Genomic DNA, 16,870 nt, shown 5'->3' with positions numbered 1-16,870 from the left:
TCGTTTCCTAACATAAATTACAATAAATTCTTCATTTTATGATATTGTTATGGTCAGCGCGTCTGGCCGCGAAACCAGGTGGCCCGGGTTCGATTCTCGGTCGGGACAAGTTATCTGGTTGAGGTTTTTTCCGGGGTTTTCCCTCAACCCAATATGAGCAAATGCTGGGTAACTTTCGGTGCTGGACCCCGGACTCATTTCACCGGCATTATCACCTTCATCTCATTCAGACGCTAAATAACCTAAGATGTTGATAAAGCGTCGTAAAATAACCTACTAAAAATTGATATTGTTATCATCTTCTTTTATTATATTTCTTTATTCCGAGAATTTATACTACTCTACATCTATTCCTCATTGCTGCCGTATTTTAAGTGTGATTATTGTTTGTTCACAGGGGAGCGGTGAATGCATTTCTGATCATTTATCAGCTTGGAATCTGCTGTGTATACGTTGTATTTGTAGCTACCAACATAAAACAGGTAAAGTGATCTATTACAGATATTAAACTAATTCCCATCTGAGTAGTGACAGACATTGATAATGACAAAGTTTATGTCAATGACGACGATTAATTCTGTTAATGTGGTAACTGGAAGTACTGAGTTTGACCTGATTCGCAGGTGGTGGACCAATACTGGTACGAGGTGGACGTGCGGCTGTACATGGTGATGCTGCTGCTGCCGCTCATCCTCATCAACTACGTCCGCAACCTCAAGCTGCTGGCGCCCTTCTCGTCCTTCGCCAACGTCGTCACGTTCGTGGGACTCGGCATCACCATGTACTACGTGTTCGACAACATCCCGTCGCCTGCGGAGCGCAAGCTTTCCGGCAACGTGCTCGAGTTCCCGCTCTTCATCGGCACCACGCTCTTCGCCCTCGAGGCCGTCGGAGTCGTGAGTTCGAATTCTACATTAAAATGTTTTAAGACAACAGAAAACATGCAGTGCTTGCTTATTGGTAGCTTGGATATGTAACATAGGCCTATATTATGAAATAAATAAATAAATAAATAAATAAATAAATAAATCAATCAATCAATCAATAAGTAAGTAAATAAGTAAATAAATAAGTAAGTAAATAATTAAATAAATAAATAAATAAATAAGTTAATAATTAATTAAAGAAATAAGTAAATAAATAAATAAGTAAATAAATAAATAAATCAATCAGTAAGTAAGTAAATAAGTAAATAACTAAATAAATGAATAAATAAATAAGTAAATAAGTAAATAAATAAATAAATAAGTAAGTGAGTAAATAAGTAAATAAATAAATCAATCAATAAGTAAGTAAATAAGTAAATAAATAAATAACTAAGTAAATAAATAAATAAATATGTAAATAAATAAGAAGGTAAGTAAGTAAATCAATAAATCAATGAATCAATCAATGAATCAATCAATAAGTAAGTTAGTAAATAAGTAGATAAGTAAATAAATAAATAATTAAATCAATAAGTAAGTAAATAAGTAAATAACTAAATAAATAAATAAGTAAATAAGTAAATAAATAAATAAGTGAGTAAATAAGTAAGTAAATAAATAAGTAAATCAATAAGTAAGTAAATAAGTAAATAAATAAATAAATAAATAAATAAATAAGTAAATAAATAAGTAAATAAGTAAATAATAAATAAATCAATCAATAAGTAGGTAAGTAAGTAAATAAATCAATCAATCAATAATTAAGTAAGTAAATAAATAAATAAATCAATAAGTAAGTAAATAAGTAAATAAATAAACAAATAAGTAAATAAATCAATCAATAAGTAAGTAAATAAATAAATAAATAAGTAAATAAATAAATCAATAAGTAAGTAAATAAATAAATAAATAAATAAATAAACGAAAATTAATGAAGAATATTAAAATAAGCAAATGAATAAACAAATGGTATAATTTTAAGGGAAAAATTGTTCCGGGGCCTGGTATCGAACCCGGAACTTTTGGCTGAGAGCGCCAACACTCTATCGACTGAGCTACCCAAGAACTGTACCAGACTCCGCCTCAATTTTTCCATTTATATTCACACAAGTGGCTGACAAGACGTCAAAGACCCAACATTGAGTGCACACAAACTCTGTCTTGACTTGAATATTGTGGTTTCCTGTTAACGAACAGTTATGTACATTATGCAAGCCTGGCTTTTAGGTATAGCTCCCTGTGAAGCTGACTTGAATAATTTTAAGGGAAAATTGTTTCGGCGCCGGGTATCGAGCCCGGGACCTCTGGCTGAGCGCCACAATTCAAGTCGCGCAGATTTTGTGTGCACTCAATATTGGGTGTTTGACGTCTTGTCATCCCACTTGAAGTATGTGGATATAAACGGAAACCTGTATATTATTGTGCTACTGGTATTAGGCTATTATGATCTTCATTATCAAAGTAACAGTTTTATCAGAACTTGTTCCATCTAAGTTAATGTAACACTCCTTTATGTAGTATTACAGTATTTACTCTTGGACGTATATATTTGTATGTTTCACGCAGATCATCGCCTTGGAGTACAACATGAAGAACCCGGTGGACTTCGGTGGCTACTTCGGAGTATTCAACCGCGGGATGTCCATCATCGTGGGCATGTACGTGTTCGTTGGATTCGTCGGCTACGTAAAATATGGCGACTTAGCGCAGGGCAGCATAACACTCAATCTGCCCGTCGACGAAAAGTAAGTTACATTTCTCATGATATTTTTTTGGCATTTGCACCTTCTCCAAATGACAGTATGTAATTTACATTGGCTTTCCTTCATTTGAAATACGTTTATAATCCCAAGTATTTTGTGCCATACTTCACGGATTCAGAATTTGTTAATTGATGACAATAATGATCTAACCCAGTCTTTTTCGAAAATTTTCCTCTGTGCAACCACTTCACTTTTTAACCTAATGCGTAACCGCGGAATCCCATGAATCCATTTTCTTTGCTTTCCTATTTTTCAGTGATAGTTTTCTGCCCAAGCGTAGGTCTTTCACTATAAACCAGCATTCTCCAATCTTTCCTATTTTCTACCTTCCTCTTAGTCTCCGCATACTTACTTACTTACTGGCTTTTAAGGAACCCGGAGGTTCATTGCCGCCCTCACATAAGCCCCATCGGTCCCTATCCTGAGCAAGATTAATCCAGTTTCTATCATCATATCCCACTTCCCTCAAATCCATTTTAATATTATCTTCCCATCTACGTCTCGGCCTCCCTAAAGGTCTTTTCCCTCCGGCCTCCCAACTAACACTCTATATGCATTTCTGGATTCGCTCATACGTGCTACATGTCCTGCCCATCTCAAACGTCTGGATTTAATGTTCCTAATTATGTCAGGTGAAGAATACAATGCGTGCAGTTCTGCGTTGTGTAACTTTCTCCATTCTCCTCTAACTTCATCCCTCTTAGCCCCAAATATTTTCCTAAGAACCTTATTCTCAAACACCCTTAATCTCTGTTCCTCTCTCAAGGTGAGAGTCCAAGTTTCACAACCATACAGAACAACCGGTAATATAACTGTTTTATAAATTCTAATTTTCAGATTTTTTGATAGAAGACTAGATGACGAAAGCTTCTCAACCAAATAATAACAGGCATTTCCCATATTTATTCTGCGTTTAATTTCCTCCCGAGTGTCATTTATATTTGTTACTGTTGCTCCAAGATATTTTAATTTTTCCACCTCTTTGAAAGATAAATCTCCAATTTTTATAGTTCCATTTCATACAATATTCTGGTCACGCGACATAATCATATACTTAGTCTTTTCGGGATTTACTTCCAACCCTATCGCTTTACTTGCTTCAAGTAGAATTTCCGCGTTTTCCCTAATCGTTTGTGGATTTTCTCCTAACATATTTAAGTCATCCGCATAGACAAGCAGCTGATGTAACCTGTTCAATTCCAAACCCTCTCTGTTATCCTGAACTTTCCTAATGGCATATTCTAGAGCGAAGTTAAAAAGTAAAGGTGATAGTGCCTTAGACTCCGCATACGACCCACATATCTTAATGTTGTCTATCATCTGACATTTTCCTCTTCCCGATCACCATTTCTTCCAGTACATTATTCAGTCGCCAATTTCTTCTTAGCTACTGACTCAACCAATTCCTTTTCCTCTTTCTGATCAGTTTCAGCATTATTCTTTATTAACTCACTCTTTCCAACACAGCTTCATTTCTTATTCTGTCTGTCCAATTTACACGCTCCATTCTTTTCCATATACACATTTAAAATACTTCTAGTCCACACTCCACATAAAGCACTTCACTAGTCTCTTCCTTTGTTCCTTTCCCAGAGGTCCCACTTTAAGGGGTTTGATGGTCAAGAAAGTAATTTTTGTATTTATAATTTTATATAAAGATTGTACATTTATCTTTATGTCAGTGAAGGAATTTTTACGATATATACAATATTTTGCTAGATATGTATGTATGTATTTATTTACACTGCAAGTGGGCAAGCACCCGGTGGCAGTGGTATATACAATATTAACAATACACAATAAAATGATAACCAATACACAATAAAATTTACAATATACAATACATTTTACAACACATATACAATTTTACACACAATACAATAATAATACACAATAGAATTTAACACAATAATAATAAAACATAAAATAATATACCTCATTTTACAATACAACCTACATATGTATAGGTCCTACGTAAGTTTCAATAGTCTTTCACTTTACTCTCATCTCATTCCCTGTAGTGGCACTATGACGCATTTCACTGACACTTTAGCACACATTTCATTGACGCTATAAATTATCACTGATCGGAACTGTTCACTGCACTGTAAAACCATAACTTCACTGACTCACCTCGCTTCACTGATACAACAGTTCAAATAAGTCAAATAATTACACCCTTATGCATACTTATAAACAGAACTACATTTAAACTAAACATTTCTAGTCTAAGGCCCTCTTACACGCTAGTTTTAAATAATTTACAATTCAAACCTAGGAAGTAAACTCGTCAGCCTAGATAAATACATGTCACCTTAAAAAATTAAATGTTGAATGTCACCTTAATTTTAATTTTCACTGTATATACAACTTTTTAAATTATTCTTGAATCTCCTTAAGGAGACCATAAACGTGCGAGTGTGCGCTTATTTAGCTCTCCACACATAAGGTAGGCCTATATTGGACGCTCATTTCAGGTAACTTGTGTTTTTCAAAACCGTTTTTGTTATAACTCGGTAAGTTTTTAAGATACCGCAGTAAAATTTTGCATGCAACTGTCTTTCATACGTACTTGTAAACGAGATTAACTACAATTATTGCTGTAATATTTATAGTTTTTTTGCCTAAAACATTAAGGGCCGATTGTATAAACCATTTAATCTTAGATCAGAGGTTAAATTGATCCTCGTTCTAGCTGAACTTGGAATTTGTGTTGTATAAATTCTAATCTGAGATTAATTTGTCTCAAACTAAAGTCAACTTTGACTGAAGAAATTTCTCTGATTAAGTTAGATGATCCAAGTTCAGTTATTTCTTTTCTGTTTGAAATATACGAGTGACAGATTGTGCAAATAAAATATCCATTATTATTAATATTAACAGATATGGTAGATACATTTGTATTTTTTTTTAATTTCTTGCCTTAATACACAAACATTCTTATATTTTATAAGGCTCTATCGTGTTCAGCAGTATCAAATAACATAACCTATAATCATATTATGTTTGTAACAACCATTATTATTAATGGATATGACGGGTACATTCATAAATTTTCAATTAACTGTATTACTAAACGAAAATTGTCGTTTTATAAAGCTTTATTATGTTTAGCAGAATCAAACACCATAACATGACAACAACTCGGAGAACGGTCAACCTTCTTCTTATTGTCCGCCATTATTTACAATGCACAAAACAAACCAGTGTCTCCAACAGAGTGTGCGGAAAGTCGCCAAAAAGTAGTTGGAAAGTCACTAGATTTCTCATTATCAACAAAGAAAGAAGAAATTTTGTCACTATGGGGTGCTAAAAAGGTCGCTAAATCCCTATTTAAGCAATATAAAAGTTAAAGGACATTGTCGTTGAAAAAGAGTTAAAGTCGCTAATTTGGGAACATTGAACAAACTTGTACAACATGGCCCGCGCATCACATACTTCACCTGTTTATGCGATGTTGCCAAATCCTTTTCACATGAACTTAGATTGCATTTGAACCAAGGTAATTTGATCGCAGAAAAGTTTTATACAATAGAAGAAGTGTCTGAACTCGGTTCACTTTCCGATCTTCGATCAAAGTTGATCTTTAGTCAGGGAGTTTTATACAATTGGGCCTAAAAATTGAACTTCTCATAAGAAATTAAAAAAATACTTCTATTGTAGACGTTTCAAAGATTGTAGTTCATATTGTTCATTTACATCCAGGAATGAATATAAAAAAGAAAGGCTCAGAAATTCATAACTGTGGACATTATTATAAAAATGGAACATCAATGCACAAAAAACGTCCACTTTTTTGCTATGATAATTATTCATAATGGTGAAACTTTTAGTAAATCTGAAAATAGTCTATTATTGCAGAAACAGTGAATACTAGCGTGTCAAATTGCGGTCAGGTAAGAGAGTCATTAGCTGCTGAGAAAAAATGCATTAAATTTTCTCTGATTTTTTTAGTGCTCAAACCTGTATATCCACCCTTATATGTTGCATGTTAAAAAATTGTCTTGCAGTTTTTGATGTATCTCTCGTTATAAGTATTGAATTGATACGATAGGGTCATCACATCTTCGGTGAATATCTAGAGACCAACGTTTATAATACGTATTTTTGTTGGACACTCAAAGATCTGCATAAATAAACAACACACTCATAACTGGCATAGTAATACTGTTCGTCCTAAAGCTTGGATATTAATGTTAGATATCCAACAGGTTGGCCCAGAGTGTGAAGATCATGTTCGCGATCGCCATCTTCATCACGTACGCGCTCCAGTGCTACGTGCCGCTGGAAATAGTGTGGAACACGTACATCAAGGACAGGCTGGAGCACAGTTCGTCAAAAAAGAAGATTTTCATTGAGTACGTCATGAGGACTCTCATCGTCATAGGAACGTGTAAGTACTGCTGGGAATTTATTTACATTGAAACGCTTAAGCGGAGCCCAATATGGATAAAATTGTCCTGTTTATTTATTTATTCATTCACTTATTTACTTATTTATTTATTTACTTATTTATTTATTCATTTATTTATGTATTTATTTATTGACTTATTGATTTATTTACTTATTTATTTATTTATTTATTTACTTATTAACTTATTTATTTATTTATTCATTTAATTATGTATTTATTTATTTATTTACTTATTTATTATTTACTTATTTATTTCTTTATTTATTTACTTATTTACTTATTTATTTATTTACTTATTTATTTATTCATTTATTTATGTATTTATGTATTTATTTATTCATTTCTTTATGTATTTATTTATTGATTTATTGATTGATTTATTTACTTATTTACTTATTTATTTGTTGATTGATTGGATTTATTTATTTACTTATTTATTTATTCATTTATTTCTGTTTTATTTATTTATTTATTTACTTACTTATTTATTTATTTATTCATTTATTTCTGTTTTATTTATTTATTTATTTACTTACTTATTGATTGATTGATTGATTGATTGATTGATTCATTGATTGATTGATTTATTTATTTATTTATTTATTTATTTATTTATTTGTTTGTTTGTTTGTTTGTTTGTTTGTTTGTTTGTTTGTTTGTTTGTTTGTTTGTTTGTTTGTTTGTTTGTTTGTTTGTTTGTTTATTTATTTATTTATTTATTTGTTTATTTATTTATTTATTTATTTATTTATTTAACCTGGTGAAGATAAGCCATCATGCCTTCTCTTCTCTTCTCTTCTATCAGGGGATTACAACTACAATATTAAGAATACAATTACAATTATAATTACAATTAATATTAAATTTACAACTACAATAAAAATCAAAGTACTAAAAGATTAACTGATTAATAAAAGCTAGACAGTTTATTGTAAAAGTTAAGAAGAGAGAACATTTTTTTTATTAATTAAGTAAAAATTAAACCTACTCTACGCAGTAAGAAAATGCTTAATAAGTTTGCTTTTGAACGCTACTAAATTCCGACAGTCTCTGATGTCACTGGGTAGGGTATTCCACAAGCGCGAGAGCGAGATTGAGTATGATGATGAATACGATGATGTCTTATGTGTTGGTATGGCTAGTATGCGGCTATTTTGCGTGCGTGTGAAGAGATTATATCGTCACCTGAATCCAAGAACTAGGTAACTTGATTTTTCATATTTTGTGACATTGCCTATTGACTTATTTATTGCACTAAGGAATATGTCTCGTTTTCTTTTATCTATTTGTTATATTGGAAAATAGATGTCGCTGGTATCGTTCAATCAGTTACCTAGTTATTGCATTACATTTTGTACGATTTTTGCTATGCTATAAAAGAGGTAACTAAAAAACGCAAATTTCGAGTTACCTAGTTCTTGCATTCACGTGACGATATGATTGACAGGTAACTGAAACGGGAGGCAAGGTGTCCTATTTTCTTGTAAAACAATGACGTCACTCGTAGTACCTTGAAAACAAAGTATAAGTGGTCTTCCACAAGGTCTTTCTCGCTCTATTCTCTATTTAATGTGCTTCAAGGTTTTCCACAAAATAGTCGTGAAAATATTCGTTATATGAAATGTATATACATGAATATCAAATAAAATACACTAAAATAGGTTATTTTATGACACTTTATCAACTGCTGTGATTATCTAGAGTCTGAATGATATGAGGGTAATAATGGGGTTGAAATGAGTTAAAGGTCCAGCGCCGAAAGTTGTCCGAACTAGGATTTGAACCCGGGCCCGCTATTTACACGGTCAGGCAGGTTAACCGTTATTGTAGTTCATTACTTCAATTGGAATATATGCATTTCACAAAATCACTGGAATTTACTTAAATCCTCTGTTACTTTCTTCTTCATAAGCAAAGAAATATCCCTCTTGAAGTCTAATGTTTAAATTCAAACAACAGTAAGTTCTTCATCTTGAATTTCGCATAAGCCTTTCATTTAAATCGCACAGTCTGCAAAACAACAACTGTTATTTCAGAGATGTTTGAAGCAATAATGACGTCACTCGTAGCTCCTTGAAAAACAGAAGTATAACTTAAGTAGTTTTCCCTAACTCGGTGTGTCTCGCTAGACGAGCTGTTCTCTGGCGCTGTGTTGCAACCAACTCGCATCGTACAGTGGCTTGAATTAGAGGCTTTTAAAATTAAATTTATACGAAAACCGTACACGCTATTGAAATACGCCACAGGGATAAATTATTCTTTATAGATTTCTTATCGATATGGACAAAAATCACGATCCTACTCGCAATAGTTACCGAGTAAGAGGATGTTAAACATTTGAAAAAAAAAAACATTTTTTCTGAAAAAAAATCTATTACTTTTCACCAATATTTTATTTATTTATTTATTTATTTATTTATTTACTTTTTATTTATTTATTTCTTCATTTATTTATTTATTTACTTTTTATTCATTTATTTATTTATTTCTTGATTTATTTATTTATTTATTTATTCATTTATTTATTGACTTATTTATTTATATATTTATTTATTTACTTTTTATTTATTTATTTATTTATTTATTTCTTGATTGATTGATTTATTTATTTATTTACTTTTTATTTATTTATTTCTTCATTTATTTATTTATTTACTTTTTATTCATTTATTTATTTATTTCTTGATTCATTTATTTATTTATTTATTTACTTTTTATTTATTTATTTATTTATTTATTTATTTATTTACTTTTTATTCATTTATTTATTTATTTCTTGATTCATTTATTTATTTATTTATTCATTTATTTATTTACTTATTTATTTCTTCATTTATTTATTTATTTACTTTTATTCATTTATTTATTTATTTATTTATTTACTTTTATTCATTTATTTATTTATTTCTTGATTCATTCATTCATTTATTTATTTATTTATTTATTTACTTTTTATTTATTCATTTCTTCATTTATTTATTTATTTACTTCTTATTCATTTATTTATTTATTTCTTGATTTATTTATTTATTTATTCATTTATTTATTTACTTATTTATTTATATATATATATATATTTATTTATTTATTTATTTATTTACTTATTTACTTATTTACTTACTTATTTATTTATTTATTTATTTATTTATTTATTTATTTATTTATTTACTTTTTATTTATTTCTTCATTTATTTATTTATTTATTTACTTTTTATTCATTTATTTATTTATTTCTTGATTAATTAATTAATTTATTTATTTATTTATTCATTTATTTATTTACTTATTTATTTATTTACTTTTTATTTATTTATTTCTTCATTTATTTATTTATTTACTTTTATTCATTTATTTATTTATTTCTTGATTCATTCATTCATTTATTTATTTATTTATTTACTTTTTATTTATTTATTTCTTCATTTATTTATTTATTTACTTTTTATTCATTTATTTATTTATTTCTTGATTTATTTATTTATTTATTTATTTATTTATTTATTTATTTATTTATTTATTTATTCATTTATTTATTTACTTATTTATATATATATATATATATTTATTTATTTATTTACTTATTTACTTATTTATTTATTTATTTATTTATTTATTTATTTATTTATTTATTTATTTATTTATTTATTTATTTATTTATTTATTTATTTATTTATTTATTTATTTAAAAATAACATATACATTAAAACGTTACATTAAAGTACCCCGAAAGAGCAAAGCTCGTGTTCGAGGACAGTTCCGTTAGTAATATGGTATTACAGTTTTTTGTTACATACAACATAAGCTATATCGTTCTGAAAATCTGCAAGGTTATTTCACTTCTACTCTGTATAAAATTGAAATTAATTAATTAATTGTATTTTGAATCAAAACAACCTCGAATAACTGTCACTAACTACTGAGGCTATGCAAGAATTAAAAACAAATGCTTAATTCAGTTTTCAGTGTCAATGAGATATTTAATTTTGAAATTGTAAAATGCGTTTTACATAAACATTTGTTGTTAAAACATTCGTACTACATCCAGGAACATTTTGCATTAAGAAATCTCAGCTTAAAGTATGAGTAAAAGGTGAAAAGCGAATAAATAAGTAAACAGTTATATAATAATATACTCTTTTAGACCGAAAAAGGAATGAAGAAATTTCAGAACAATAAGAAGTAGAGTCAGTAGAAGAAAAAATCAGCAGATACAAATTCAATTGGCTAGATCATGTAAGAAGAATGGAAAATTCAAGAATCCCAAAAATTATGATGCAGTATAAACCTAGAGGACATCGTCGACCAGGAAGACCTTTTAGAAGACTGCTAGACGGGGTCGAAACAGGTCTACAGAGGCCTAATTCGTGAAGGATGATGATTATGATGAATTATTTAACAGCGTGGGTTTTTTTTTAATTTCCTGTGGCTTTTCCGATTTGATTTTATTTTTGTGCAAAACTCTTGTAATATTAAAAAATAGGTGACTTGATTGAATTTGTAAAAATATATTAGCCAATAACTGTAGATTTTTTCTGCCAACATATAAATCACATCTTACATGAGACTTATCACTGATTTCTCGTCTGTCTGCAGTCTTGTTGGCCGTGGCGATCCCCCGACTTGAGCTCTTCATCTCGTTGTTCGGAGCTCTATGCCTTTCAGCTCTGGGCATCGCCTTTCCCGCGACAGTGGAAATGTGCCTACTGTGGCCCACAAGGAGTTACGGCCGCTGCAACTGGATTCTCTTCAAAGACATTCTTCTCATAGTGTGTGGCATCGTGGGCCTGGTTATAGGAACCTACACCAGTGTCGCTAGTATCGTGCAATCTTTCATTGATTAGAGAGCACATACACTTCTAAGTTATTCTGTCGGAACAGACACTGAATCCAAGCAACTTTAATTGTCGGATTGCAATCGTCGTATCCAGGCAACCTGATGTGCAGGATGAAATCGCCGCATCCAAGCAACTTCATTTGAAGAATGACAATCTTGAAGAAGACAACTCTATTTCCATAGTGACAATGGTCGTATCTAGGCAGCGTGATATCAGGTGATTTATGTCAGAGTGTATTTGGAATTCGCATTGTTAACATTCGTGTGTCTTGTGTGAACTACAGTCTTTAAGATATTTTGTGTACAAATGGAAAGCTCGACTTTTTGGTTGCGTGAGGAATAGTGGATGATACAACGAACAGTTTATTTAAAGTTCAATCTCTAATTATATCGGAATTATAACAATACGGATTTAATATAAGTCCTTAATGTGGACAAAAATATTACGTATTTGCTTTACGAAATGTTCGCTTAGTGTGCTAGTAGATAAATGCCATGTATTTTAAAGGTGTTTTATTATAATTTATTTTTTACAGTAGATGCAATGACTCCTATTTTCTCTCTGACAAAATACTGACGTCACTAACACAATCGGAATCAGTAATGTAAACTTTATGGTCATATACGCCTATTTGTAAGATGGCAAAATAAGATGTGTTAGAAAGTGGATTTTAATAGTCCATTTTCAGAACTTAACGGGGACCAGATAATGAAATTTGAATTTTTTTCATAATTGAAGAATAATTTTCGTTTTTTGTATGTAGAATTATCATTGCTACAACTTAAATTTTAGGTTAGTTTTAAAAAGAAATTTGAGGCCAAAATTAAAAAAAAAATGCCAGGATACAGGATATAGTAATTCATTCAAATGGTTACATCTCAGCCATTTTATAAGATAAATTCAAAATTTCTATGACATTGTATTCTTAAATGCAGTTCTTTAAAATGTCTGTAGCACAATTTTGATACTATCTTTCAAAATTTTAATATTAACAATAATATTTTAAGAATGAATTTTAGGGGTAATTTTATAGAAATATGGAAGCTCATATTTCAAGTTCAACAAAATAGCAAATTTCTACTAAACAGAAAAGTTTTCTAATAATCTGAAGAATGTGTGTAATGAATATCATGCAGGCACCATGAACAGTTCCGAAGATATGTAACTTTTTATATGGAACTAAGCAAAAATTTAAAGTTACAGGAAATTACAATCAATAGCTTTAAAAATGATGTCACAGTAGTGACAAGGTCATAAATGGACATTAAATTTTATGCAATATTTTTTTTTTACGTATCAAAGTTCATTTTAAAGGATTTTTCTAAATATTTGCTGGTTTCTCACCATATTTAACTATCTTCTCTTCTTTCATGTCAACGGGAGAAAAATAAATTGAAATTGTTTACGTATTATGAAAAGGAGAGAAAATGAGGTCATGCTCATTGTTTTGTCACAAATGGGGTCTAATGTTTGTCAGGAAAACTATGTGCCTAAATACCGATCGAAACATTTTAATAGACGAAATAAGAGCGAAATTGCAGTAACGCGATTCAATTGTTTTTATCATAATGACTCTGTACATGTTTCCATGACAATCTCATATTAGATTGATAACAAACATGTGTATTGAAGAATAACAGATAACTTATGGCAACTCTATTTTGTACCAGAATCAAAGAGTTCTTTCTAATGATATCTTGTGAAATTATTCATCTTCTACATATGAATTTAGCAGTACACATTTTTCAGAAAATCATCTCCATAATGATTTTTTTCTTAATTACAACAATGCAATGAATTTTTCTGCAGCAGATGAATTAAAAACTGCAGGTAATTATGTAGTATGCATCGACCAAGCTAACTTCCTGCAATAGGCCTAGAGGTACAGAACATGGTATTTTAAATTATTGCTCGAAGTTTTCTTATGATCGACATATTGGTTGGTATGCATAAAATTGAAGTAAATGCTACTGCTAAAGTCTTCCTAGTATATACTACGATTTGTATGTATAAAAACCCTTGGAAAATTCTTTCCTGCTTATAGAGTTACCAATTTTTTTTAAGAAAATACGGAAGACTAAGAAATCGACAAAATTTCACATAGAAAATGGACAAATTATCCAGTTCCATTACTAAGAAACAACTTTATTCTACACTTCGACAGCAAGACTTAAATTTAAAGTATTTTGAGACATATTTTGTCTCGCGTAATAGTTGAAGTTCACTGCAGTTTGCAATTCTGATTTGATTAGAAGCTCGTGTTCCTGTATCAAACATTTGTGCAATTATTGTTCATGAGATGAAACACCCTCTTTTTATGAGCATTACTGACTACTTGAATGAGCTATTTATGAAAGGGCCCAAGTCTTGAATACTAAATTGTTAGCAGTGTAAGAAAAACTGCTTACTGGCCGAAATTTTGAAATTAAGGCTGAAATAAAAATTGTATCATAAATTCTACTAAGCATTATAGAGTGTGAAACTTAGTCCTCTTCATATCTAAATCGATGAATCTACACCCAAAGAGCAGTATTACATTACAAACTCATTTTCACAAAATTAGCGACTTAGGCCCTTTCATAAATAACCCATTTCACTTGTTGTGTTTGGAATAAAACTCGCCAATTTTTACAAATTCATAACATTAAAATTACTTGATTTTAAACGGGAAAGCACTACCTTCTACAGTACAAAGACAGCACATTTTAATGCATCTCAAAATTTATCATATAAATCACCATAATTCACGGAAAAATCAAATGTTTAGAATAAAAATGTTTCTATTATGCAAAAATAAGGGAGAAACATATTCGAAGAGAAGAAAAATACGGGAATCGGGAGTATGTTAAAAATTAGGGGCAAATACGGGAGATCCTGGCAAATACGGGAGAGTTGGTAACCCTACCTGCGTAGCGGAAAGTTGATCAGGAAATTCCGTGTTTAGTTTATGCTAGAATTGGTAGTATGAACTACTATTTGTATGCATAACAAGAAGTATATACTTCTACTTAAAGTATCTTCTACAGTCAAAGCAAAAGGTAATAGGCCTACTACAACTTTATGCATACCACCCACTGTCAGCCTCTTTACACTTTAGCGGGAAGCATATTTCCCGAACCTCAATTACGGGAAAATGGCGGCCTGGTCGATGCTTACTACATAATTACCAAACTGCACATTTTCTTAAGTTTCTCTATCAATACTTTGTACATCTTGATCACAAAACTTTTAACACTGTATCACTTCGGAATATGTATGGTAAGACTTTCCTGTGTTAAATATCAACGTAGCTACCTCGTTTACATTTTTCGACCTATTATGGATCATCTTCAGAACTGGTCGCTGTTGGTCTTGGCGCCACTTGTTCTGTTTCCTGTGAGGGTGTGTTCCTGTGGTATAGTGTAGAGTCGAAGAGTGTGTGTGTTTTGAAGTTGAGTTGTGTGTTGAGAATTTCGTTGGGGTGTGTTTTTGTGTGTCTGTATATTTTATATTGTTCTAGTGTGTTTAGTTTCTAGCTTTTTGGTTGGATGTGCAGTATTTTCATGTCTGTGTTGATGTCTCTGTGGGTGTGGTTAGCATTTGTGATGTGTTCTGCATATGTGGACCAGTTCTGAAGATGATCCATAAATAGGTCCAAAGATGTAAACGAGGTACGTTGAAATTTAACACAGGAAAGTCTTACCATACATATTCCGAATACTTTTGTGCTTATACATAAACCCTTGTTCACGTACTATCTCAGATTCTCTCCTTTTGATAGTAGGATTTTTAAGAAGTAATTTAGATAATGTTGTATATTTTAATTGATAGTCCGCGTCTATAAATAACATTAACAGTTGTGCGTTGCTGAGGGTTGATATTAAAGTCTCTAATAATGTAATATCCACTGGTACACATTATCTAGGATGGTAAATTGTGCAATTGAATTTATAAAACTGTGTAAATGTATTCATGCTGAAAAGAGTGAAAGTTTTCTGTGCGTGTTTAATGTTACGAGAAAAAATTATATTTTTGTAGCAGACCTACAAAAAATGAAGATATCCGGTATCCAAGTTGAAAAATATTTTTATAATAGTAACTATGAATGTTTGAAAAATACAAAAAATAGTATCAGTGATAGCTAAAGTTCTGTAAATAATATGCTTTATAAAATAAGTAGTTTACTGCAAGCAATTCTCCTACGATACGGTTTACATTATAGTATACGTATATTTAAATTGTTTATCGAGATTTAAGTTTTAGGGTTTTAGTCAATATTATTTTCGAAGTAAAATAATCTGCTATTAAGCGATTATAAAGTGTACCAAATAGTCTTTCATGAAATAGATAATAGGAGTTGTTATCTGTTGACTCTTAATTTTTATTTCGTGTAGATATAGTTTATTTTAATTCTATTCACAACTTAAATGTAAATGTTAATTGTGGGGGGGATTGAATACATAAAACTAACAACGTTAGGTAAATGAGTGAGAGAAAAGAATAGTATCCTAATAAAAAACTTTTTTCAGTCTTGCTACGAAGGTAAATAAACATAAACTCAATCGCAGTTTCATTAATTTATTATCAGAGGTAATTAAATAATAATAATAATAATGTCCATGTTGAAACTTTCGTTCACTACTTTTAACACTTGAATATAGATAATTGATTAAATGGCGATCTTACTCGTGTTAATTATGAAAGCATGTGCGGCTTACAGCTGTTTCGGTGCTTCTTCACACCATCCTCAGAGCCTACTAGATCTCGGCGTCATCTCCAACTTCGCTAATACATCTACATATGCCGAACTCATAACTAATGCTAACCACACATACAATAACATAAATACAGACATGGAAATCCTACACATACAACCCAGAAACCAAAAACTCAACACACTAGAACAATACGAAATATACAGACACACTAAAACACACCCTGATCAAATTTTCA

The 16,870-nt window shown here is 30.5% G+C and overlaps 1 protein-coding gene across 3 annotated transcripts in view; it reads left to right on the top strand.

Annotated features, from left to right (window-relative positions):
• LOC138713141 (proton-coupled amino acid transporter-like protein CG1139) overlaps positions 1–16,532 on the top strand; it is a 96,334-nt gene extending 79,802 nt beyond the window's left edge. For all 3 annotated transcript variants that reach the window (XM_069844953.1, XM_069844956.1, XM_069844954.1), the window contains exons 6-10: positions 398–482; positions 624–896; positions 2,493–2,671; positions 6,901–7,082; positions 11,697–16,532. In XM_069844953.1, the coding sequence (XP_069701054.1) occupies positions 398–482; positions 624–896; positions 2,493–2,671; positions 6,901–7,082; positions 11,697–11,944 (967 nt within the window). In that variant the 3' untranslated portion in view covers positions 11,945–16,532. The remainder of the gene's footprint in view (positions 1–397; positions 483–623; positions 897–2,492; positions 2,672–6,900; positions 7,083–11,696) is intronic.
• Positions 16,533–16,870: the final 338 nt, after the last annotated feature.

Source organism: Periplaneta americana, chromosome 14 (genome assembly GCF_040183065.1).
Source record: "Periplaneta americana isolate PAMFEO1 chromosome 14, P.americana_PAMFEO1_priV1, whole genome shotgun sequence".
In the NCBI taxonomy this organism is placed as follows: Eukaryota; Metazoa; Arthropoda; class Insecta; order Blattodea; family Blattidae; genus Periplaneta; species Periplaneta americana.
Note: the sequence above shows the minus strand (reverse complement) of the source record. Positions and strands in the feature narration are given on the sequence as shown.